We start from the raw sequence: 26,345 nt of genomic DNA on the forward strand, positions 1-26,345 counted from the left end.
ATAAATTCCATCTAATACTAATATTACGCGATCTCTCGTTGCTGCATGAAGACGTTTAGCGATTTCAATTTAATGACTGACTAATACTTCACGATCGCTTAATGAAGGAAGATGTAATACACCAAATTTTTCCGAAAGATGTCGCCTAATATTTTGACAATAAATACTCGTTGTATGCCTTTTGATGCTCCAGCGATTAGCAAGCTCATCGAAAGTATAACCATGTCGAAGGCGTGGAAGATAAACACTTAATTCTAATTCTTTGTTCCAAACACGAGAATCATAGCTTACAAGTTCTAGAATGTCAGAAAATAATGAATGTGTCAATCTGGTTTCAAATATACGTTCATTGCCTGTCATTTTTAAACGCCACTTTAAAGTAGATTCTTTCTTTCATTTCGTTCCATTAAGACTATACTTTTAAAATAATTGAAGATTTCAAGTGTTTCATTGGCATACAAAGAAACACCTATTTCATTCGCATGAAAATTATTGGGTACATGAATACTGTTATTATTTCCGTGTAAATTGCAAATACGTAACAACCAAGAAATTACACTATATATCTATCTATAAAGCTTCCATAATGAAAAATATGTACAATTATTAAGAAATTTTCACTTTTTATACTTTCTTCGTAAATATTGTTCAAACGAATTTATATTTCGAAAAATTGTTTAGAAGCTTAAATTCATTACTCGAAAGTAGGCAATTTTTGTTGAAACAACATTACTCCAGGTCTCATTATTTTCGAAATGTCAGGGGATAGCTGTTTTTATCCCCCAACTTTGAGGGTTGATTTCATCCTTTAGATATATAATAGATAACAACAGGTAAAAAAATATACGTGTAAAATACTTTTCTAAGAAAAGTATAATGACTGCAGGATTCGAGAAACAACTGAACAACATAGTTCCTTATTATTTGATAAGAAGAGGAAGTAAGATACACTTTTCATTGGTTCCCGGATTTGATGTCCTTGGAGTTTTGATTTTGGAGTTTTGTAAAAGATAAAGTTTGTCGATAGGAACTCACCACTTTCGATAATATAAAGAGTCGGATTATGAAACGATTGCTAACAAATTACCAGGGTAACTTTCGGTTACATATAAATCTTCTATTGAAATAAAAATGATTTAGGCTCTTAAAAAGGTATTCGTTTCTTTGGGGCAAAAAAATACTTTTTTTTTTACATGTTCTATACGCAATAGTGTTTAAAATTCGCAAGTTAAATATTATAACGATATTCGAAATATGAATGAAGTTATTGAGATTTTACGCACATTTCGAGATTTTATGTGCAGATAGAATCTGCCTTTGAAGTACATAAGTCTTTGACTTTAATTGGAAGTAAGTTCGTTAATTATTTATATTATGATATAGTAATAATAAGGTTTTAATGAGATTTAATATTTTGATAGAATAAAACTGTTTCTTTCTTTTGCAAGAATTAATTTTTCACCAAATGGCACAACTTGCGAAAATCCATGAAACAATTTTTAACGAAGAATAACTACAGTTCACCATAAGATGTATACCTATATAAAAATCATTTTATATAATACGACATTTAATAAACAAAAGTACTGTTTCCTTATTAGTTTGATTATCAGGGTCTTTATATTTTATACTTCTATAATAATATATAATACTTACTATTATGGACTTGGATTCCCTTAGTATGTTTGTATATTCGCAAAAGTGTAATATTCGGTACAGTATAATAAGAATTCTTTTGCATTTCATTGACAAATTTGTTTAAGTGTGTTGAACGCAATTTCTTTCATCGACATATTGTTGCAAAATAAATCACATAGTTATTAACAATGAGCAGCTAAATGATTATTTAAATTATAAATTATATTGTTAATCGAATAATTTTCTACTCGTAAAATGTCTAAAATCGTCGTTTAATACGTATCTTTATATACGTATGGACTTGAAATTCACATTTCGGTATCAACTACTGACTCGATTGCGCCGGCGTATCGGCTCACTGGAAACGGACATCGATATAACATAAACACGTGTTCAGTTGCTCGCGCTATGTTCAAATAGCGCGGCAGTCGCTGGCAGTGACGTAGTACAAGAAAAATTCTAATTATCTCATGTTGGAACGACACACGGTTGCTTTCTCTCTGTTCCTAATAACCTCATTATTACAAGAAGGAAATTCTCTCACAGGAATATCTGTCAAAGAATTTTAATCAAAATGCGGTGTAAACATTAAAAGACAATTTATAACATATCTATCTCAAGTGATTCATCAAAGTGAGAGTGTTTCTTGAAGTTCAGTGACGTAATGTGTTTCACTTCCATACTTGCAATTACTAACACCGAGTCTCCAGTTAGTTTTGATCACAACCTCGTTGATTTCTCTTAACACTTTAACAGTGCACATTCTACAATTTAAAAGGTAATAGATATATGATGCTTCGAACGGAGGATTTACCGCGAATGACATCATTGTTGCCCGGTAACGATGCAATATATTTGAAAGCAACAAAACTCATGCGCAAGGTAAGTAGTAAAGTATATAAACATTTATACTATATGACGCCTATGTTTGATGTGTATGTGCGTGCAATTATGGACTTATGATATGTCACGTATTTGCTTGATCGTTCACAAATTTGTGTTAGTAACTTAAACATGGTAATTGTACACAGCGTGCCAACGTAACCGTGATCGATGTTTCTTTACTGTAAGTTTGATTACTTGTTTTATCAACATTTTTCAGAAGTGCACATTTTCACAAGCAACACGTATTATATTACAATCAATAGACACGTTACACCAATATGTTGACTTTTTCTTTTGTATTTGTACCCCACGGTATCGTTACCTACAGAGACGCATGAATGCGATCAACTCGATTTATCGACGGAAAACTTACGGTTCTGTAATATCGTCATAGTTCACCTATGAACTCAATTTACATACGTTGAGCATTGTCTATTTATATTTTGATGGCAGCAAATGCGTAAATTTTCATGTTACCTTACTTCCGTAAATACATTTTCAATAATATTATTTAAATGTACATTATAAGGTTCACTTATGATTACATACATTACGATCAATTTCAATAAACGATAATCAGAGTTCAGTTTACTTATTATGGATATGATAAATTTATATCTAGTATGCATATAAATATATTATGCATATGAGAAATAAATATGTAAATAAACATATAATATTTCCCGAGATATTTATAAAACTGACCTTGATAACTTTTACATGGATTTCGTACAACAACGTACAATTGAAACAAAGCCGTCTTAAAATACAGTTTCTATAATTGTATATAGATATGTATATATACATATGCGAAGATCATTCCACGAAAATATACTTTTATCAATAAGCATATCTAAAGTAATTAAAAATATAAGTAGAATTAAAAGCAAGTGCATTGTAATAATTAAAAAGGAAAACCAAAAGGAGAACGAAATTAAAAAAATCGTTATGTAACGAACTTTTTTTTCCATAAAAAGAACGAGTAAAAATGCAATGATACACAACATCGTTATATAAATTCGTACTTAATCTGTTTCAATGCTGTACCGAGATTTCTCGTTTCAAATCAAATCGAACATGCACCCAATGCATTATGTATTTTCTGTTTTACCTACAATTAATAACTGACAGTTATATTAAAATATATAAACGTACATTGAATGTTTCAACTTAAAAACTTACGCTTTCAAATATTTCTAAATGTTATCGAAGCGTACAGTTACCAAACATATTCCAACCACTTTCGTATTGCTTTGTATACTTCTTTGTATTAACATTATCTGCAAAACGTAAACTACGTTTATTTTAAGAAACATAAAATCACGTAAATAATAATAATAAATCTAGTGCGTCAAGCGTCTAAATTCGCTGAATTTAAGTTAAACGGATTAGTTGCCTATAGAAACAAATAGGGAGAAACAAGCACTTGGGTCGGCCCTGAAACTACGTTGCTGAGTGAGTGCTGAGTCACATATCGCGAGTGATCTTTCTTAGCAAGGTGTGTTAGTTCGTTCTCCGTGAAATGCATTCTGTTGCATTAGTATAAGGTTATCATTGTCAAAACTATAACATCATCGAAGCAAGATGATTTAATAGAAGAAGTTTTTGGCGCATGTCGCAAGCCTCGAATTGCTACCAGGAAGAAATTTAAAGCAGTTCGGAACCCAGTATCATCTGTGAATCTGTCAGTTTCTACCAGTAGACTGAAGTTTCGTTTTTTTGCGATATCTGTCATAGTGTGTCAGTGTAAAGGAAGTCGTCCTATGGTTGCCACTAATTCAAAGAAATCCCGTCTCGTATTGTCAAATGAAATCTGAGGCATGCGTAGGATGTACGCGCCGTGCACTGAAGTTTGACGTGGCTAGTGTGTGTTTTGAGGTTATTTTTGTATTCGTGTAACTGACCTATACTTGTTTAAAGAGAATCTTAAATCTTTATTTTTATTCTGACGGTCTATCGAATAAGTTGTCCGAACAAGAACTCCGAAAATTGTTCTCTTAACTTTATTAAAAACCTGTGCCACTTACATTAAACAAAAGAAACAGAATTTTCAAAAGTGAAGTTTAACCTGAATAATAACTAAAAACTTGTTTCATCTTCTTTGTCTTCTAAAAATAATACATATAATTTTGTGTATAGTTAATTTGTTAAAACATAAACAGTTGTGTAAATACTATTGAACATTTGACATTAATCTAAAGTGGTGATCAAATTTCAACATGAATTACTGTTTTTTCATGATATCTTACTTAGCCTTTGTGTTCAATATAACTGGGAAGCCACTGTGACGATACGTTACATTACCTTAGACCAACAGTACATTTAACAACTTGGGGTGATTTAATTTAAACAAGAAGGCACAATGTTGTGTCTAAAAAAATTATACCGCGAGGAACTCTTGCAACTTGCGTTGTTGCTTTCATTATTAAGGGTAGATCCAGAGACCTACCTTGGTTTGGATATTCAAGCCATCGGTGTTGGTTCATTGGATTTAAATAATGGATCTGGATGGCATAATGACGCCCATACAATAATTCAACGTCCTATGTTTGTGCATCCAAAAAATCTGGAGTCCATACTTCTAAACTATGAGAGAGATTTATTTGAAGACTTAAATTCATTAGGAAGATACAACAGAATGAATTCAGGATTAAATGATATCCATGCATATTTGTTAAATGTTGAAGAATTAACAAGAGATACTGCTGCAGCAGGGCCTAGTATTTCAACAGAACCAGCTAGAAATATGACATTACCTAATTCGGCAAATTCTTCGCAAAGTCCTGATGAACCAACTAATACAGCGGAACTTACCCAAGAGGTATTTTTTCTAATATTTGTTGAATAAATTAAATTTTGACATTAAATAGAATTATGTAGTTATTTTGAGATGCAAATGCATTTATTATGATTTATTATTAATATTATTTGTATTTATAAAACGCATATTAAACAATATTAACGGAGAAATATATGCAGTAATATAGTGCATGCACATATCTATGGTATGATTATAGTAGCACAGTCTATATACAAATCTAAATTTATTTTTTTTTATAATATAACATTGTTTACATTAAATTTGCAACATAAATTTTATAAAATGCATAGAAATTTGTTTTTCTGCTTCAAATTATGTGTAGATGGACAAAGATTACTTAACTGTATTTACAAAACAGATATCTATATTTGTATTTTAACTATTAATCAGATTATATATTTCCATTTCTGAATTATACAAAGAATAATATTTCATATATGTAACAATATTTTTTTTTGTAATGTGTAACAAATTATTGAAAAATTTTATAAAATCCATTATTATGGATACAGAAACGAGCATTTACTTTAGTCAACAAAATTATTCATGTCAACATTTTATTTTCTATATAGAAAATATTTTAGTAAATAAAAGATAACCATCGTGATATAAATATCTTTGAAAAGAAACGTTTTAATGAAAGGAAAGGGTGGAAAGAATCTATTTTTTGGTTGTACGTCATTCCATTGTGTAAATGACATTGTCAAAAAACGTTATCGTGTACATCTATAGACCCTTGTAATGACTTATAGCGAGTACAAAATTTCCTGTATTTTTAGTCTAAAGGACCAATTTCTTTAATATACTCATTCTCTGAAAAAGTGCCGATTTCTTTTAATCATTTTACTTTTTGCAATTTTGTAGTTTTACAAAAAAGTAATTATTTATAAAAAATCGTGGAAAAATTAATAACTTATTGAGTTGGTTATCAACTAAATTAAGCATTTAATTAAGGGGCACACATATTATTTTAAGTAAATCTAAATGTGGAGAAAAGTAAAAAAATGGTTATTATTTTATTTATGGCATACATGTATAATGTGTAATAGGTCAAAATTATGGAAAAATTTGTTTCATATTGGCGTATATATTGAATAATATAATTACATTATTTCCTAAATTCAAAGAATTTAAAGTCTGCTTTAAAGTCATTCAGTTGAAATAATTCTTATATTTTTGGATACAAACAGAATATTTCATGAAAAAGTTGTATAATATTGAAGTGACTTTGTACTGTGAAAATATCTTTTATGTTAAGTGGAAGCATTAACGAGATATGAGGGTTATGTCTGTTTTTTTTTCAGGAAACTTATATTTTATCATTTATACTTGATGACATTTTTTAATCCCAGTTCAATGAAATACAATTCAAGATACAATGACTAATTTTAATATTCGAAATCCATGTACGTTTACAATTTATCACCTCGTAAATCAATTCAGAGGGAACTAACTTAACAGATAGTATTTATTATATTAAATCATAGAATTTAGTTTACAGAAAGAACATTATTTATTAAGTGTTTATTTATTAAGCATACTTTATAATGTGAGCATTGAATTAAATGAGTAACAATATTCGAACATTTAGTAAAAATGAATATACATTTGAAAAATGAAGATAATTCTAATCTTTGTTATTGAAATATGTTATTAATAATTACTCGTAAGTATTATATTTAGAAACTATTTGAATTTTTTTTTAATTTTTCAATATAATTTGCTATATCAATTTTTAATTTCTTTGGAGTATGAAAATTAAAGTGAAGAATATATGTAATATTTTGGAGTTTAATTCTTTTGCAAGATTAGTATTATTAGTAGTGTTATTTTCTTGATAGTTTTGTTAATCCCTTCACTGTAAAAGTCATATACGTCCACTCTTAATGGATACGTCATCATTTGCAAAGAATGTGTATGCATGTAAGCGTCAAGAAAGTTGACAATTATTTGCAAAGGACATATAAATATGTCCATGAATGACATTTAATTTATTAAGTCTATTTCTTCATTTGATCGATGCTTATCATGCCTTGTTCTAATAATATTTTTATTCTTATTGCCAAAAAAGTACTTGTTTTCTATCGTACACAGGCTATATTTCAATTGAACCATTGTCGCAGATAAAGAAATAATGTGTGGTATTTTACAAGCAACTCTAACATTGTATCCAATTTCGTTTAAGGGAGATAGCTATGCTGTAGGATTGAAAAAATCGAAAAATGTTTTTTACATTTTTGAAAACATTAACTATTTAAAAATGCATATATTTCTAAAATTTTATTTTAAAATTCGAAAAAATAATAAAGTTACAGGGTATTTTCGAAAGCGTGTAAGGTGACATCAGAACGTCATGTGACAAAAGTAAAGTAACAGTGTGTATAATATTTATCTGGTCATTCAGCTCCAGATGAGCACTAAACGAGTTTCGATTTGTTCACTTTGGAAGAAGTGTCCACAAAAACACTGATTCTACTTTGAACAGTTATATATAGTGTGGGAATAAAAGTCTTGAATACAAAAGAAAAATAAAAAGACCAAAAGATGGTGGATAAGAAAATAAACACTGATAGGAGCAATCTTTCTCAATTTTTTTGCAATTTTATACTGTGTATCCTCTGTCTTTTATATTATTACAGACTAATATAGAATTTTGTCTTCATACATAGAATTTTATTTTGATGATACATATGAAGGAATTTTTTGCATATATCTTGCGCATATTCCATGTTGTTTGGATGTCACGCTCACCATCGACGAATCTGAACAGATCTGCACCGAGTGTCATGGTGCGGATAATTGTCTGTGACAACTGTCATAAAGCATAGCCTTTTCTTGAAAGAATATTATAGTTCCTTTGTTTCATGCTACTTACCTCACAGACAATGATAAGTAGGGTTTCCTACATTAGGTATACAAGCATTTGTGTTAGTCATTTCTACATTGGGGTAATTTCATCATACTATCATATTTTGTCATTGGATTAGTTTAAATGCGACATCTGTTCGACCTCGGTCTAAAAAATTAACAATTCCACGAGAATACACAAGCAATGCATGAATATACCGTCAGTAAAATTTCGTTGCAGTATTTCAGTACTTTGTGTTTTTGTCATTAACAGATATCATGAAAATAATAAGCATATCCATCTGGCCCATTGAAACAAAAACGCTTTTTGTCCGTAAAAATGATTTTTTTGCTACGTTTCTGCTATTCAAGCTATATGATTCCGTTAAATTTTAATCGGGCCAATTGACGGTGACGCTGTAACGCAGGTATTTTTTTAAATTTTATAAAGAGAAATACTTTTATAATTCGTTGAAATGTTTGTACACTTGTAGAAGTCCCGACAGTTTTGGCAATTCTACAAGCTGATAACAATGAATTAGATTTACTTCTCTTAAAATAAGTCGATGTTCTCGAGTCGTGGTTACCGTTTTTACATCACCTTTTTGAAATTTTTCGTAATTTTTAGGATTCGCCAAGTAATTGTTTCGTCTAGCAAATTCTCGATTAAAGTGATCGTCTCTTTAAAAGTGAATCTTGTACAATTTTTTGAGTAGTTTTCTAATCGAAATTTTGTTCAGTTAGCACAATTGAATACTGTGGTAAGAAAAAAGAAATTAAAAAAAACTAATGTTGCCACTTCAATGTTAATAAATCGACTAGCGAGGTGAAACAGGTGTCGCGGACTGTACACTGAGGAAGAGTAAGTTTCGCTAGCGGGGACTTAGCAATATAATGTGACAGGTTTTTTCGGAGTTTATATATTCACACATGTTACCATATTAAAGAGAGAGAGAGAGAGAGAGAGAAAGAACCACATGAACGAACTTGTGCCAATTCTTAACTCTGTATTTTTACTTGGAGGGGAAAAAGAAGCATAAAATATTTTATTGCGTAACACAATTTCTTTCAGATTTTTCATTTTGGTGCATAGTAGTTCAAAAAATTAAAAACCGATTTGTTCGTTTGTTTTTTGCGCGAAGTGTAATTTTGCGTTGCACTTTCGTACAATCTTTATCAAGTGAGTACTTTACCAAAATCTTCAATGTATATACAGTTAGAAAAACAGTCTAGTAATTAAAGAAACTAGGTAAAACCAGTAAGTGGGGATTATATCATACGTGTCACATTCTAAAATATTTCTAGTATTTTTAATAGTGTTTGTGTAGCGTAAAATACGGTATAGCTGTAAAGTATCTGACCGCTGAATCGCTGTCAATTTTTGTTTAACGGAGAAATCAAGATCATTTTTGTTGCATTAATTACATGGTTTTCAATTTCCAACTATTCGAAAATGATCAATAGTGATTTAAAAATGTTTTAAAAGTATATTATAAATATTTTAATCTGAAATATATATATAATTTTGAGGTACTTTTTATGCTATTGTTTCTCATTAGTTAACATTTCCTACACTAAAGTAAATACTATTCCAAAAGTTGTTATTATAATCCCTTACTTTCAACAATTATGGATAATGTGAGTTGGTTTTCTTTCAAACCAGATATCGTTTAAAAATTGTGAAACCTCTAAAAATATTTAGTAAAATATCCAATGTCGAACGAATGACTTCAATAATTAACGAAGACAGGGACATCGCACAATTTCTGATGCAGTAAATGCCGAATTGTTAAAAGTAAGTGATTTAAGAAACGATATCGTAGTGCCCCGCGTCCTCACACGCCTAGTTAAATTTATGCGAGTGAATTGTTAAGATAGACTGGTATCTGTAGAAAGAGACTAGACTATTTGAATAGGTGTTTACTGTTTGGAGGTATGTTCGAATCTCACCGTTTTCTCATTTATCTTCTGGCACGTCGACTCTTACCTCATTTTAACTGGTGATGTGATGGAAAGGGAAAATTTGTATAGGATTGGGAGTTATGGGGGTTGCTTGACCACGGAAAGGGAAAGGGAAGATTTCTGCCTAAATACATGCATCGCACCCGAACGTCCAGGTAAAGTGCAATGGTTTTATAGATAATTGAATTTTCAATCATGGATTTGAAAATTTTCCGAGGTGCAGCTAACGTGCTAGCTAGATGTGCAGCAGTGTCGCTTCTTTATTGCTGCACCGGTAATAAACCACTCTCTCAAGTCGTCATCCTTCCTAATTAATTTTACATCTTAATAAAAACCGTAATTGGCAGGATATCTGACAAAAGAAACGGTGGCATAAAAAGTACTTCAGAATCATTTTTATCTACAGTACGATGCATAACGATTTGCAAATTCGATATGATATGATTGAAATGATTGTAACTTTATTATACTGTAATAATTCCTTTTTGCATTTGACATCAATGATTGTCATTCAGGTGTAGAGGATGTAGGATGAATTGCATGTTAAAAAACTTTGAAATATTGTAATGTTATTATACTGTAATAATTCCTCTTTGTAGTTAATATCAATGATTGCCATTCAGGTGTAGAAGATGTAGGATGAATTACATGTTAAAAAACTTTGTAATGATATAATGAATATAATTAAATATTGTTAGGCAATAACAGCATTCACTACTGGAACTTATCTGGCGATAAGTTTCTGTAACGACTCTTTTTGAATATCTTTACAGGTGTTTTGCAAATAAGTCCACAGCTGTTTCTCGGATTTTGAACACCTAGCTTTTACTTTGATCCAAACTCGGTGACTGTGGCGATCACAGTTTTTACTATACAAACTTTAATAGGATCTTTCCTACTTTTATTCAATTCTAATGTAATCTTTCGTGCTGTCACGTGTCTTTTTCGTTTGTTAAGTATTTAAATATATCGCTCTCCAGCTTGTGAAGTTTTTCTAGGCAGTCCTAACCGATTTTTACTTCTACAAGAGTCTTTGTCTCTAAATTTAGTAATCGTGTATTGAATTACAAACTTTGAAATATTAGCTTTAGTAGCTGTTTGCCTAATCGAATGCCTTTTTTCCTTTAAAGTTGTAATAATAACAATTTTTCTAATCTTAATTGTTCGTTGAATTCTCTACCAAACTTTAATCGATATAAAGAAGTCATCTACAACGCATCAACTTTATGGTTTATCTCTAACAGAGAGTTCAAATTTTATAATGTGTTTCATAGATTTCGAGAGATACTTTTTCAATACTTATAGACATTATACGGTCGTCTAAGATAAGATTGGAAGCCAAACTTATATTAGAGAGTTTCGTTTAAAGTATAATCTATGCGTTCGTAATAATAGTGACTAAATACTTATGCACGGTATATTGCAGATTAAAATGTTTCTAAAATATTCTTAAAACATTTAGTAGTTGAAAATTGACAAAAAGAATATATGGGGGGGGGGGGGGGCGTGTCCCTCTATAATCGGATGGTAACTAGTACCGGATAGTAGCGATATTTTTAAAGTTTGAAATGCGATCGTCATTTTGCGCGAACAATAGTAGAGATAGAACAAAGAACGATCAGGTTCTGCTATGTTTCAGTTGCGTGTTTATAGCTAAGAAGACAGGCTAATTGTTGCGTCTAACTAAAAGCTAGTGTATCGTATAAATTATAAATCGCAATATCTATCAATTTTTGTAGTGAAGAAACGTTATGTGTGACATTATTACATCGTTTGGTAAGTGTTTTTTTTTTAATTATTTTTATACTTGTTCTATACAGTAGCCTGTTTTTTACAAAAGAAACTTTTTGTTTATGGCTTTACTGTTTCCTGGTTTTGGACAGACCATTGCCCCCTATTATCGAATAGTACAAAACTGAATTTTGTTTATTCGAATTCGTGTACATGATTATTATTTTGTTTTCAGTGATTAAAAATTCGCTTAAAAAATACGAACGACAAGAGAAACGGTGTTTGGGATCAAGAAACATTGAAAATTTTAACAAAGAGAACGAGCCTCAGGAAGGCATCTTTACGATACAATGTTGCAAAAAGTACATTACTTGATAAGACGAAATTGATTAAACGTCATCGTGAAATTTACATTTCCACGAAAATATGAACAACAATTGGTGAATTGCTTGAAAGATCTGGTTAACCGATATTTGTCCTCAATTAAAGAATTTCTTAAGTTAGCATACGATTTATGGCTAGACATCCTGACCTTTCACTGAGAACACCAAAATCTACAAGTCTAATGCGAACTACAGGTTTTTATAAGCCACAGGTAGAACATTTCGTTTTTTTATAACATAGAAGAACTTATACTTGAAATAGTATAATTTCTATGCGTCTAATATATGCAATTACAATGAGACAGGAGTCAATTACATGCAGAAGCATTAGGAAATCTTACTCGTGAAATCGAGACGTCAGGTTGAAAAGCTCGTATCAGCAGAAAGAGGCAAAAATGGGTATTTTGTACTTTTAGTTTTTGTTTTTTTTTCATGCCAAAGAATGAATCCACGCCTGATGATAAATACTCCTGCAGAGAGTGAAGGCGTTGCCCAACCAAAGGGTTGGCGAATTTTTTCTCCAAAAGAGAATCCTGTGTTAATCCTTTTGGATGACCATAGAAGCCATAACACTTTGAATGTCATCAATTTATCTAGGAATCGCAATATTCACCTAATAAATTTCCTCCATCGCATTCAACTCGTAAACTTCAACCATTGGATAGGTCGTTTATGAAGTCATTTAAAGCAGCATATTATTGGATTGTTTGGAAAATAATTTCGTTAGTTCCCAAGAGAGGACCTATTTGTATTTTTTCACAGCCAACTTTACACTTGAGCCGCATAAATCACTATTGTACGAATGATATGTGAAGCAGCAGATTACGTGCGATTTGCGAATGCGAGCAAGCTTAAGAGCTCGCATAATCGACTACGATATTACAGGTTTTGTTGGAGAGGCGTTTACAAAAATTGCTGGCTTAGAAAGAAACATGAACTTAGAAAGAAAATTACTCGCTCGTTTTAAATGTACCAGAATTTATCCTTTGGATAGGAATATATTTTCGGACATTGATTATTTAGGTTGTTAAGTGACAAATATTCTACACGAAGAAGTAAGGAATCAACGAGATTCGATTTGTCGAGTTCTGAAAATCTTAGAGAAAAAGATGAGGGGACATTAGACGTGCATCCATGTATTAGTTCATCTGGTAATATTTACAAGGCAATTCTGAAAGTATCTCTCTTAACGAATGCCAGAAAAAAAAAAATGGATTTAAACAAGGAGAAGAAGACGTGAAAGAAGAGAAATTCTGACTTTATCACGCAATAAAACGAGAACAAAAGAATGTATGAAAGCACAAACAAAAAATTCGGAGAATAAACGTAAGAAAATTAGAACATTGAAATTACGAGAATCAAACTTGGAAACAATTTGTATGCTTCGCTAACTGCGAAAAATGGGCAGACGAAGCTTGTGCCGATATCTCTGAATATACGGATAATTATGTTTACGATCGTTGCAGATTATAGTGAAATTGTTTCCAGTTACGTTCTCCAATTATGCTTCGTCTAATACTAGAGAACACCCAATAATGTATCCAAATTCTATACCAAAGTTCCATCACAGTTTCAGTTAACTATTATAATAATATTAATTGATTTGTTGCTTTATTTTCCATTTCTAATATTGTTAAATTATAAATAAAACAGTATAAAAGGCATGAAATATTATATTTTTTTTATTCATTTACTATTAACTCCCACTAATTAATGCAACGAAAAAAAAATGAACCAAAAGGGCGTCTTGAATCTCCTTTAAAGAAGTTCACCATCAACACTATTGAAAGTACTACAGATACTTTAGAACGTAACGCGCGTGATATAAATAATTTTCACTTAATAGATTTATTTAGTTTTTTGAGTTACTGTACACTTTGTTACAACTATAAATACATTGAAGGTCGTATGAAACATTCGTTTGATAAAGATTGTACGAAAGTGTGGCATATAAGTTACGTGGACGTTCAGAAAGTGATGAAAAAATCGGTTTTTAATCTTTGTAACTATGATGCACCAAAATGAAAAATCTGGAAAAAGTAGAGCATAATTGTAGCGACCATATACACTTACTTTTACAGGGTAATCGTAGTTCTGCGTTTGCTTCAATACATTGGTATTCTTGGGGATTTTTGATTTTTTACATCTTCGATTTTCAATTGAAAAGCCTGGAAAAGTTCTCAAAGACGTGGCTTCGTAATTGAAATGCCTTCGATATTTTTTCGAAATTTTGCACGTAACAGAACGAGGGAAATTAAATTAAATTCTAAACTTAAATATAACATTTTGTTCGGCTTCGTATCAAGTGGAGCATGTAACTGGAACAAATTAATAAGTTTAAGAAGACTTTAAAAAATTAATAGTTTAAGAGATATTTAAACTTCAATGCAATAATTAGGAAAGTAATATTTACAATAAAAATCAATTCAGATGAAATCTATATAATCCGAAGTAGGATAGATAATGAAATATTCGAGTCGCTCTTATCACTTGCATTTTTCGAAACTTCAAGGTTATTTAAATTTTTTAAATCGGAGCTAAACTTTTTTCGCAACAAATGTAACGGATAGCAATGAAACAATTTTAGTGATGTGTAATTAATCATTGATCAAAGTATCACTCTCCGAGTGTTCTTTGTTTCATTGTTACTAATATGTACTTCATTTATATCAGTATTCCGCGTCAGCAGCATGCTTTTATGCTCTATGAAACTTTGAATTCTTATGAATCATTTGGCATCTGCAGTTACTCACAAAATTGTGTGTACACTTAGGTTGGTAATGATGATTGGCGGGGAAATGAATAAAAATGGACATATTCTCATAAGTAAAGGCACTATGTATATATTATTTATGTTTTAACAGATAATTCTTTAAAAAAATTTTAATAAAATACAGTATATGTGTAACAAATTAATATAATTTTAATATTTTCTTGCGTAACCTTGTACATTTATGATTGCCTTTAAACGTCTAGTTATCAATTTAATGAATTTTTGCTTTCTCATCTGTCTTACTGATATACTTATAATGACTCAATTTTGATTTTAATTCCTACTATAGGTGTTCAATTAAGTAACATCCAGTGATTGCGGAGGAGTATTTAATAATTATTCTTTAACTATTTTTAAAATTAAATATTTTTGTTTAAATATTGAGATATTTCATTTTGTTCATTGTACTTTCAATAAATTTCTCTATACAATTATTCTTCCATCCGAATTAAGTAAATTAATTTTGACAACGACAAACAACGACAAACAAAGATCAAACGTAACATAGTAATGTAATAACGTAAAGTAAGGAGTATGTACTCCGATATACAACTTTCGTACGTCAAGAAATAGTTATTATTCTACGTAGATAAAACAGAAATAGTTATTATTGTACGTAGATAAAACAGAAATAGTTATTATTCTACATAGATATTTATTTAAAATACCTTATATTGCATTTTCGTTTTTGTGTTGCAAAACCATTTTAGGTTTTAACTTAATAACCATATTAGGTTATCTCGACATCGTCTATAATGCTAGGAAATTAAAAATAAGTGGTTCCATTTAAAAATATCACGGTCACTTTGATTTTTTAATGAAGATAAATTCTTTTTGCTATTTTTAAAACTCTAACTTTTTATCAACGAGATACTAACTTTTGTTTGAAAATTTCCTTATCAGACTAGTGGAAGTCTATGTACAAGTACTGTCGTTTACGGTTTTATTGTGGCTTTTTCTAATTTTTTTACAAATTGCAAAGATGACTATTTCCGATCTGGTTTCTGGATTATTTTTCTTAATATTCTGTGAATTATTTGTAAGTTCATCTTTGTGTTTATTTTTCGAACAATTCTTTGCCTATCACGGCCATTCATAATTTTTGTTTAGTATTTATGAGGAATTGACTCAATGCAATTTTCAAGTTTTGTAATATAAAACTAAAATCTATAAAATTAAATTAAATACATATTTGGTTTAGTAGTACGTTATTTTAGCATAGTATTTAATGTAGCAGATTATTGTTTATAAATACTAATTTATTAGGTAATATCTAAACATAATTATGGTGACTAAATACGACTGCTACATGGCACACATCGCTCAAGTATAATAATCTACCAATAAAAAAAATATAAGAAGTGAAAAGAAAGGAAACTCTCTTGACACTGACCCATTATGTTTTTTAGTTAATTTTACTCGTGCAGATGTTGCAAATATCGGTTTTTTATTTTGTCTGTTTTCCTAATTTTTAACATAACAATTCACGCAGTGGTAAGATAGTATTATTTGAGCGAGTAATGGTTAATAATTCAGCAAAGCAAATTAATTTGTGAATAATTTAGATATGCGTAAGGTTAGTGGAAATATCAGAAGCCTTCTCATAGCAGAGTATTTTTAATAGGTATATTACTCATATACTACTATTACTACTTGTATTTATATTATCAGTATATTTATAAACAGATATTCATATTAAATCAATAGTGCAGCGTAACCTTGGGCCATCTACAGTCTGTTCGCAAGAAAAAGGCTAACGAGTGTTTACATCCCGATATTAGTTCACCATTTACTAGCTGCCCACCATTATTTACATTCTCGTTATTAGCCGCTGTCGATCTTCGTTAATGTCCTTTAAATTAGAGTGGAAAGAACAAAGATTGTTCAATGTTTACTTTGTCATGTAATTGTATTGTAGAAAAATTGATAAAGCACCTTTAAATATACACTGTAATTGTGTACGGCAATGTATGTATGAATGTTTTAAAAGAAGTAAAGGTATTATTAAACAAAAATATTTATACCAAAGGATTACAATACTTGTCAAACAAGATCGTATAAATTCATTCAATCATTCACGATACGAATTGATAAGAACGTAATGTCACGGTACTCGCATTTCAACTTTTTACTTACGAAGCCATTTTTCAGACTCATACGACACTCGTGTAAACCAATGAAATTTTAACGTTTTATTAATGAACACTAATTCACCTACTTTATGAATAAATATGCACCATATCATGATCACAGAACCGTCACTGCATTTCATGATTGATTTTAAATGTTTAGGATGTAATTCTTGTTCTTAATGCACGGATTTCTTTTTAGAGTGTCAGAACTATATCGCGTTGATTTTAGTAAAATTTTATGAAATATAGTAAGTCTGTATTGAAATACCGTTTGTATTGATACAATGATTGCCATGTTTCAATAAAAGCAGTTTTAGCGTAACGATAACGTTTTAGCGTGTTAACTTTGCTTCGTTCATATTTTTGAATGTTCTCAGCAGTATTATTTTAGGTTAGACTAGCGCGTTGATCGTTACAAGCAACACTATTCAAACGAGATCTCGTGTGGTCTGTGGGATTTTCTCATTTATGCTTAAGCGCAACATTAATACATATGTCGTGCACAGCGTTTGAGAGTTTCTTAAGACAGACGATAGTTAGTTTGTGGCCCTTTAACAGCCCACTATTTCCTCGACAAAATAGGTACTATGCAAAGATCGTTAGTTACCTAATTCGTCAACGAATTAGATTAGTCATACCACTTCGAATCACACGCAGTTTCGTTATTGGTTAAGGTGATTCATATCATGAAGGTGAAATATTGAAACAGTGTAAGATGAAGCGATAACGAGTGACGACTAGGACGCATTGGCGCAGATAAAGACTCAAAATATTAACTACTAGCGGAACAAACTGATTAGAAGGCATAGTATTGTTATGGATAAAATATAATGAATTGTATTGTAGATGGTTTTAAATCACGCAATTGTAGTAATAAGGTAGTGAACATTATTGCAACAATTCAAATTAAAAACACGATTTCTTTCGCGTTTAAAGAATCGAATCAAGGATAAGTGTTTACTACTTAGATTCAATTCGAAAGTATTAGTGACTATAAATACGTTTACGTTTTACTTATGCGTAGGAAATATAATATCTTGATTATTGTAAATTTCTGAGCTAAAAGTCATTCAAACTTCATTGTACAATATGTCGCTGAATTTATTTTTCCATAAACTATAACGTCATGAAGTCCAAAGTACATGGTACTATTTAAAAAAATTCAAAGTGACCTCCATTTTTTATCGATTAAAGAAATTTCCGAAATTTTTAGTGCTATAGTTTGTTCCCATTAAAATACTAAATCACTTTTATCGAAAACATTTTTTTACCCTTTATACATAAACAGCTAATCAAAGTATTTATTATTATTGAGAATTTTTTATGTAGGTTTAAATGCTCACTGGAACAAATATTTTAAATTTTATTCATTTTTATCAAGCTAGTTATTCATCATTGGGCCATTCCATGCTACGTCAAGTGGAGCAACGTTTTAGATTTTATCTCATTACAATTTGAATATGTTGCACTCATTAGCGGCATTTAAACGTATCATGAAGAATTTTTTAAAATTTTGAAAATTGTGGACTCTACAGTTGTTTAAAAAAATGCTACAATGAGAAAAAAAAATGAAAATTTTTGGGCTTATACTGAATAACACTGAATGTAACTTTTGCAGAAGAAATCTAGAATAAGCATCTTACGGAAGAAAAATATAGAAAGCTTTTTGGCCCCTTTTTGCAATGCAGAATTCTATACCTTTTTTCTTTTACGTGGGGAAAATCTTTGAAAGACTTCCCCCACTCCTTAGAGCAAAGCCAGGGGGAGTGTGGGATTCCCTGCACCCGAAAACACCGGATACGGAACCCACCCACTAAAACCTATAACGGTGGTCTTCCTCGCACGTTTCCAAAGGGAGTTTCGGAAACTAAAAATATTCAAGCTTTCGATCCTTCCCCTTCTCCCCCGTACAACGCAGTCATTGGCTCGTCTCACATTCTCATAGAGAAGGGGGCGGTAAGAAGCCCTCCTTCTACTCCCCTCAGCGTTTAAACGCCCAGAGTGGGCGGGGCAGGTCTACACTGCCTCGCCGCCTCTTTTCGTTGGGCGTCGCACGAGGAGCAGCCATGAGTCCCAATAGTACGGCTTACGGTCCCCATAACCGCGCCCGACGCCCCAGGAACGTTTTTTTAACCGTCCGTGCCGATGCACGACGTTTATTTTAGTTATACTCTCAGGAGAAGGGATCAGCCCTCCTCCAAAAAGCGGCTCCGTCTCTGGGCGGATTCATCTACTTCCCGGGTGAGGAAGGGGCAACAGCACGAAGTGCGAGACCAACGTGCCTTCGCCCACCACTATTAGAAGGGCTTCCCACGACCCTTTTCAGCCCGCTTCCGCTGCCGTCCAGCCGTTCTCTTCTGTAAAATTACGATTTGGCCACGATCTTTCACTTTCTGTCGCTGCTGAGCGATCTTACCACAATCGGCAGTGAGAGATTCACGGCTACTGTCGCGATCAGGACATGACGCTCACCTGCGCAGGCAGTGCACATCTCCAGGATGTGCTTTGCCACTCCAACAGGAGTGACCTGCCAGCCCTGATACCGTAGCAGTATAGCTACCGGGTCTGGAGTGTAAGGGCTTCCACATCTCGTCCCCTCAGAACCACCCCATAAAGAGCCACCTAATGAAGTATGCCTGCGTAGAGACAGCGCACCCTATTGTTCAGATCCCGCAAATTGGGGAGCAGTCGACTAACTGAGCCGACAACCCTCTCCAATCGCGAAGCCACTAACCGGAAATGTCCCTCAAAACGCGAGTGTCTATTGAGGATTAACCTCAGACATTTCATCCGAGACTTCACCTCAACCATAGCCTCACCCACTTGGATCAGTAGAGTAGGCAGCTCTTCCCGAGGTGTATGAATCGCCAGCACCTCGGTTTTACGAAGAGCCACCTCTGAACCTATTCCCCAGATCCGACAACGAGGTACTATCCTCGGTCTACCAAATGGCCCCAATCTTCTCCGATGGCCAGTAAGAACGTGTCTTCCGCATAACAGGTTAAGCTGACGCTGTCGGGGAGGTCTTTGGCCCGCAAAACGGTGTTGTATCCCTGTCTTTTTGGCCTTCCCTGACGAGGTAGTGACTGCGATGCTGACTGCATCCCAGCAGCAGGGGGTTTCTTTCCCCCTGCACCGCTATTGGTCTTAGTGACTGTGGTGGGCTGGTCCTTTTGGCGCCCCACCTTCGCCACTCCCTTGCCGGCAACCGACACCGCTGCACACTGCCTTTTCTTATGAAGGCTTTGGAGACCCTCTACTTACAGTATTAGGTAGTTCGGAAAGTCATTTCGTTTTCCAAAATGGAGAATATATAATTTAATAAAATGTTTATACACTCTAAAAAAATCGTGTTTCATTTTCACCAAAAAAAAAAAAAAAAAACGAAATGACTTTCCGAACAACCCAATACATAGGCAACGTACCTGGCGGACACAGGTCTGCTCGAATTTCGGCCCTTAGTGCGACCATTATAGTTACCATCTTAGCAAGCGAAGCAAGCAGCAGTTCCTGAGGGGTGATACTCTACACTTGATATAGTAAGGTCGTTCTACAGTCTAGAATTTCAGCTCTTCTATAGTAATTCATCAATTAATGCTTTTGGATCAGTAAATGAGTGCTGAGTTTAAAGACTCCCTTTCCTTTGAGTTGAAAGATATTATATTCTGTTCCAACTTGCTCCAATGTGTTTCTTATTTGTCTGTAATCATCAGTGGTCTCTAGTTGAATTTTAACTATTTTTCATTGTGTGGTAATATAAGTGAGTGTATGACTGTGTAACAGATGTATATTTGTTGGCAATGTATATGATAGTACTCAATCGTAGTGTAAATGAAACACATTTAAACTGTTTGGCTATCGGATCGTAACTGAATATCAACAATTATATTCGCAATTTCTTTAATACGGATTTCGCACGAGTGTTTCTTTTGGTTACTTATAACTTTTGCACTGTCATCAATTCGATATTTCACTGTTTCGAGTTATCCTTTACAAACTACCTTAGTATACTCTTTTGTAGTTTTACTGATTTGAGGACATTTGTTTCTTGATAAAGAAATAGTTAAATATTTAATTTTTTCCCCATATTCTTGACACAGTTCTAATTTTAATGCATCTATATAACGGATATTTACCTGTGTATTATGTCTGTCAATTGTTACGTTTTTCTTCGTTGTTTCTTCGATTTTCATTCGTAATTTCGTAAGTATAGTACACTATATCACCGCTACGGTTAGAAAATACTTCGTCCGTTATGTAACGAGGACGCATTACACGAGTGATATATGGACTCGACTTGTAACAGTTACGGAATGAATCAGAATACCGGTTTTATCAAGGAACCCTTACATTTATTACATTAACAATTATACAAAATAGTGTGTTTACACAAACGTAATTATAACAAAAATATATGTATATATATATATTACAATACGGTAGCCTTTTTTTGTTGATTTTTGGTTGCACTCTTTTAAATTGTGTTCTTAGATAATAAAATGATACCTGAAAAATTTCAGATTGGTCGGACATTATAAACCCGTTTCGTATGTAAGTTAATGTTTGAAAATTTTATTGATTTTATTCACTTATTATAAAAAAGTAATAAATATTTTTTCTTATGAAACTATGGTTTTTTGCATGTATATCATTATAAGTTATTATGGTAGTCTAATTGTAGTAATTTTTATGGACAAATTTTATTATTTATATTTTCAGTGATAATTATATAAGTATTTATGAATAAAAATGTACATTCTTTAAAACAAAATATATTGCTACTTTACTAATATTTTCGTCAATTGTAGAATACAAGTATAAGTTTTGTAGGAATTTCAGATTTTGTTACGGTACTTTTACAGAGAAAGGTGCATTAATCTACACTTAGATGTATACATTTGCTAAAAAAATACATATATCACTAATTCCAATTAATTCGCTACTATCCGATGAAAATCTTTAATGGAACAAGTAAATTGTCTTAGCTATCCATCTTACGTGGTGAAAAGTTCCAAGAATATCGAAAGTGTTTCTTCGAGAAAAGAGATTCACCAAGAAAAACTACCATTAGCTCTGAAAATTCTTTATAATCTTCTCTTAGTTGCTTTTAATCTATATTGTGTAACCAGAAATTTACTTTTTCTTGTATATTCTAAAGCTTTCTATAAACATAATTATTTTTGTTACTAGATTTAAAATTTAATTTATTAATAATAGGCCAAGATTTGCTAAATTTTTTAAATAAGTGTATGACGAATAAAGTAAACCTCGTCTTACCACTTGCTTTAAGAGAATACAAGCTCCTATTAATTCTCTTAATCATGTTTCGTTTACAATCCTTCTTTCAGTTAAACACAGTTCATGTAACTTTTATTGTTTTTGGTTTAGAAAAATAATTTTGTATAGTTTAAATGTTAGTAAATATGTGTGCTACAATCCATACTCAAAAAGATTTATACGTTCTTTTTTTTTAAATTCCAAATAAAACTGGAATAATTGAATTCTAGAGAAGAATACCCCGTTAAGGAGAGTCCCAATCATTTAGTAAATGATAGTGTATTGATACTTGTTCCATTCCATTACTGTTCGAGATTGAGAGAAAGCCTAAAAGTTTTTTCGTGCTGTTGTACTTAATTACGATAAGCAATTTATTTATACATTCGGTGTTTGTTGCTGCAATATCTTTTCGTCTCAATGAATAGTAGTTGTCAGTGGTGGATTTAACTTTGTAGTTTTTTATTGCGTTTTGCATGAGTACGATGGCGGACAACGTTGAATTGAAGTGTGATTAATGGTGAGCTCATTTAAATTGTGATGTAGAGCTTCAACAATAGCAGTTATAATACGAACTGCACAACGATCGCTTAGTTTATACTTATCTAGAGCTGCATAAGTTTTACAGTAATAACTCTTTCTTTCCCCTTCTTGGTTTTTTGAGTTACTTGGATCAAATTCATTAAAAGATCCAGATACATATGAATTATCAATTATGATATTTTCTATTCCACTACTTGACGAGGACTGTAATTCTATACCTTCTGTAATGCAAATGGAAAAAAAAAATAATGTAAATTGACTAAACCTTTTTTTAAATAATAATATTCTTGTACTTCCATCGTAATTTCCAATCTTTTTCTTCAAAACTGTTCTTATCAAGTCTTCTTGTCGCATTTCTTTCCCTGTTAAATTTTTATCAGTTCCAATTATTTATTCTAGCCGTACTTTTTTTCTCTGGTTTAATAAAAAAAGTTTATCTTTTTCAATTGTAATTATATTTAAGGCATCACGGTGAGTAATATCGGTCAACCAAAGACCGAAGAAATTTTCTTCTCTTTTGACGTTTCTGGGATTTTTACAACTTTCCTCAATTTTCATTTAGTGCTAATAATTTGTCACAGTTATGATGCGTGTCCCTTATAGGTATACGTGCTTTATCACAAAAAACTTCCACTTCTTATATACGTAAAACTTATCTATTCCTATTACTTGATAATGTAGAGCCAACAATTTGGCTTTTATCATGTCTCGCTAAAAATATTTCCATCTTTACGATTTTACTATATTTTCGAACTATATTCGACGATATGAACATTCAAACTCGTTAAACAAATTGAAGGACTCCTGTGACTAATGCTAGACACATCAACAGGGACTTTACCAGATAATGTTATAAATAGCCATCCTTGAACGGTACAATAGTGTTGCTCGAGGAAAAGTAACAACTTTTTTAAACGATATAAAAAGGTTCTTCCATTAGAAATACTTTGAAAGGATACTCTGCAGCAGTTTCTAATCTGGTGTCCTGTTCATCATTTGGCATCATATTGCATTTTGGGTTTACGTGCTTAAATCGTTGCTCGCACCTTTAGCAACTTGACAAATTCTTTAAATATAATAATTAATTAACAGTATCAAGCATTGTTCTCAGCTTCTTAAGAAAATTAACTTCTATATACCATATAGAGCTTTCGGAACTGTGTAAACCTCTCTCTCGAACCAATGCACATCCAAATTAATATTTTTTTCATCCTATGGTGTAGTATCTGCACCCGCCACGTGTCTTCGTTAAGGGGGCGAGGACATTTATCACCACTTCCCTCCCCATATTCCATGCCAAGACCACACTGCCCCCCGCCCTTCTTTTCAGAAGATCAAACCTCTTTTCAAGTGGCCATTAGCCCCAATCTCGAGAGTGGCTCATCCCCCGTTCATCATCGGTGAGACCTTTACCTTATACTCTTGAGGAAAGAGACCAGCCCTCCTCTAAAAATATGTAACGCGTGTGAGGGGGAAGGGTTTATTGTCGGCTACCTCCGTTCTCCCGAGGGTTGGGCCAAGGGTGCCAGGTGCCTAGGTGGGTCTTTCGTGGCCAACTATATTCGCCAATTCGCGCCTGTGCTCCGCGGCCTTCTTCTGCGGTATTACACATTCGCAGGAGACCATGGCCATTCAGTTTCTTTCGCCGTTGAGCATGGCCCTTATCAAGCTCGACAACGAGAGACCTCGCCCAATTTCACCCACCAGGGCACGATGTCGTCGCCTGAGCGGGGCACACCTCCAGCGTGTTTTGCACCATGTCCTGGTTGCCGAGACAATGCCAACAGTGGGTTGTCGCTTCTTTTCGTACACGTTACACTTACTTTTCGAAGCAAACATACCTGGACGGTATCTGTACCGTTCGAGAGGCTAGCGAAACCTCTGTCCAACCACTCCAGAAAGAGTGGTCGAAAAGCCCCGATAGTCTGCTGGGGAGCAATGAGCTGGATCAACCACTGTAACCACTGTAGCAACATAGACTACCATGTCCGACGTTTGAAAGCTTCAACCGCAGCACCTGCCTCAACCAAATCTGGGGAGAAGCCTCAACAGTGCCTCATAGGACACGGTTCTATAACCACGAACAGCTCTCAACGCTGACTGCCTATGGACATGGGGAGGCAGTTATATCATCCGCCCAAACGGAGGCTCCATATAGAACCACCGAGTGGACAATGTCCGTGTAAAAGCGACAAACCTAATCGTTCAGACCCCGCAGATTGACAAGAAGCCGATCCAGGGCAACGACAGTTCACTCCAACCGTGGGGCCCAACTTCGAAATATCCTCCGTAATCCCTGACGGCCAGTATCAACGTGTCATCAGTGTAGTTCGATTGACACCTTCGAAGAGGCCTTTGGGACAGTGTTCAGAACGATGTCATAACCGAGATTCCATAACAGGAGTCCCAACAGGAATCCCTGCGGAACTCTGGAGCACATCTTCCTTCATTCCATCCTGTACCAACTGTTCTTTGAGGAACCTGCCTATTTAAGGGCAGTGAATCAACTTCTTCTAAAGACTTCTCCGACCTTCTAGGGTGGGATCATGGGTAGTGTGGGAATCCCTGCACCACTAGTTGCAGAGCCTACCCAATTAAAACCCCCACGATGGGTATATTCGCACGATTTCGGGGTCACCGATAATTGCATGCAACATAACAACCACTGCCAACCCCCCTTGTAGCGCAGAGAGCAAGCCCAATCCGTGTTTTCCGTAGGAGGCGGGACAGGGCCATACTGCCTCGCCTCTTTGTTTTTCGAAGGACCGTACAAAGGGCGGTCATAAGCTCCAATCTGACGAGAGCCCGCGGCCCCTGTAGCTGCGCCTGGTGGCATAGGAACCGAGGAGTGGCTCATCTTCCGTCCTTCACCGGCACGGCATTTATCTTGTATTCTCAGGGAGCGTGTGTTTGGGGGAGAGGGGGACACTATCGGCGCGCTCGCGTCACCACTCCACGGTCTCCTTCTGAGACATTACGTGTTCGCAGAAGAAAGCCACGGCCATCCAGTTTCTTTCGTCGCCAAGCATAGCCCTCACCTCGCCCGGTAGCGAGAGGTCCGCCAATTACCCCTACCAGGACACAGCGCTCACCCGCCTAGGCGCGGCACACCTTAGAGGTCCAGGTTTTCTTCGTGGAGGTAGTCTTCGACCACTGCCCTTAAATAGACAGGGACCCCGTGATCTAGGTTGCTACGTTACCGATGTGTATCACGTCCTATTTATTCTCAATTGTACACTAATGAGATTTATTCCGTTCTTCTACAATGGATCAAAAAAGTTTCCATGCACCCGATATGGAATTTATTAATTAATGTATAACGGTATTGCAGCGTTGTCGGATTCACTTTTCCTTTA

General features: G+C 33.5%; 1 protein-coding gene across 2 annotated transcripts in view; it reads left to right on the forward strand.

Moving 5' to 3' along the window:
- Window positions 1–2,160: 2,160 nt before the first annotated feature.
- The window catches only part of Cnc (NFE2 like bZIP transcription factor cap-n-collar), a 247,305-nt gene continuing 223,120 nt past the window's right edge, over window positions 2,161–26,345 (forward strand). Inside the window, exon 1 of one of the 2 annotated variants that reach the window (XM_076304818.1) lies at window positions 2,161–2,520. In XM_076304818.1, coding sequence (XP_076160933.1) covers window positions 2,428–2,520 — 93 coding nt within the window. In that variant the 5' untranslated portion in view covers window positions 2,161–2,427. Of the gene's footprint in view, window positions 2,521–4,009; window positions 5,345–26,345 lie in introns of those variants that run through there. The other variant, XM_076304817.1, reaches the window with a different exon arrangement.

This window comes from Ptiloglossa arizonensis, chromosome 2 (genome assembly GCF_051014685.1).
Source record: "Ptiloglossa arizonensis isolate GNS036 chromosome 2, iyPtiAriz1_principal, whole genome shotgun sequence".
In the NCBI taxonomy this organism is placed as follows: Eukaryota; Metazoa; Arthropoda; class Insecta; order Hymenoptera; family Colletidae; genus Ptiloglossa; species Ptiloglossa arizonensis.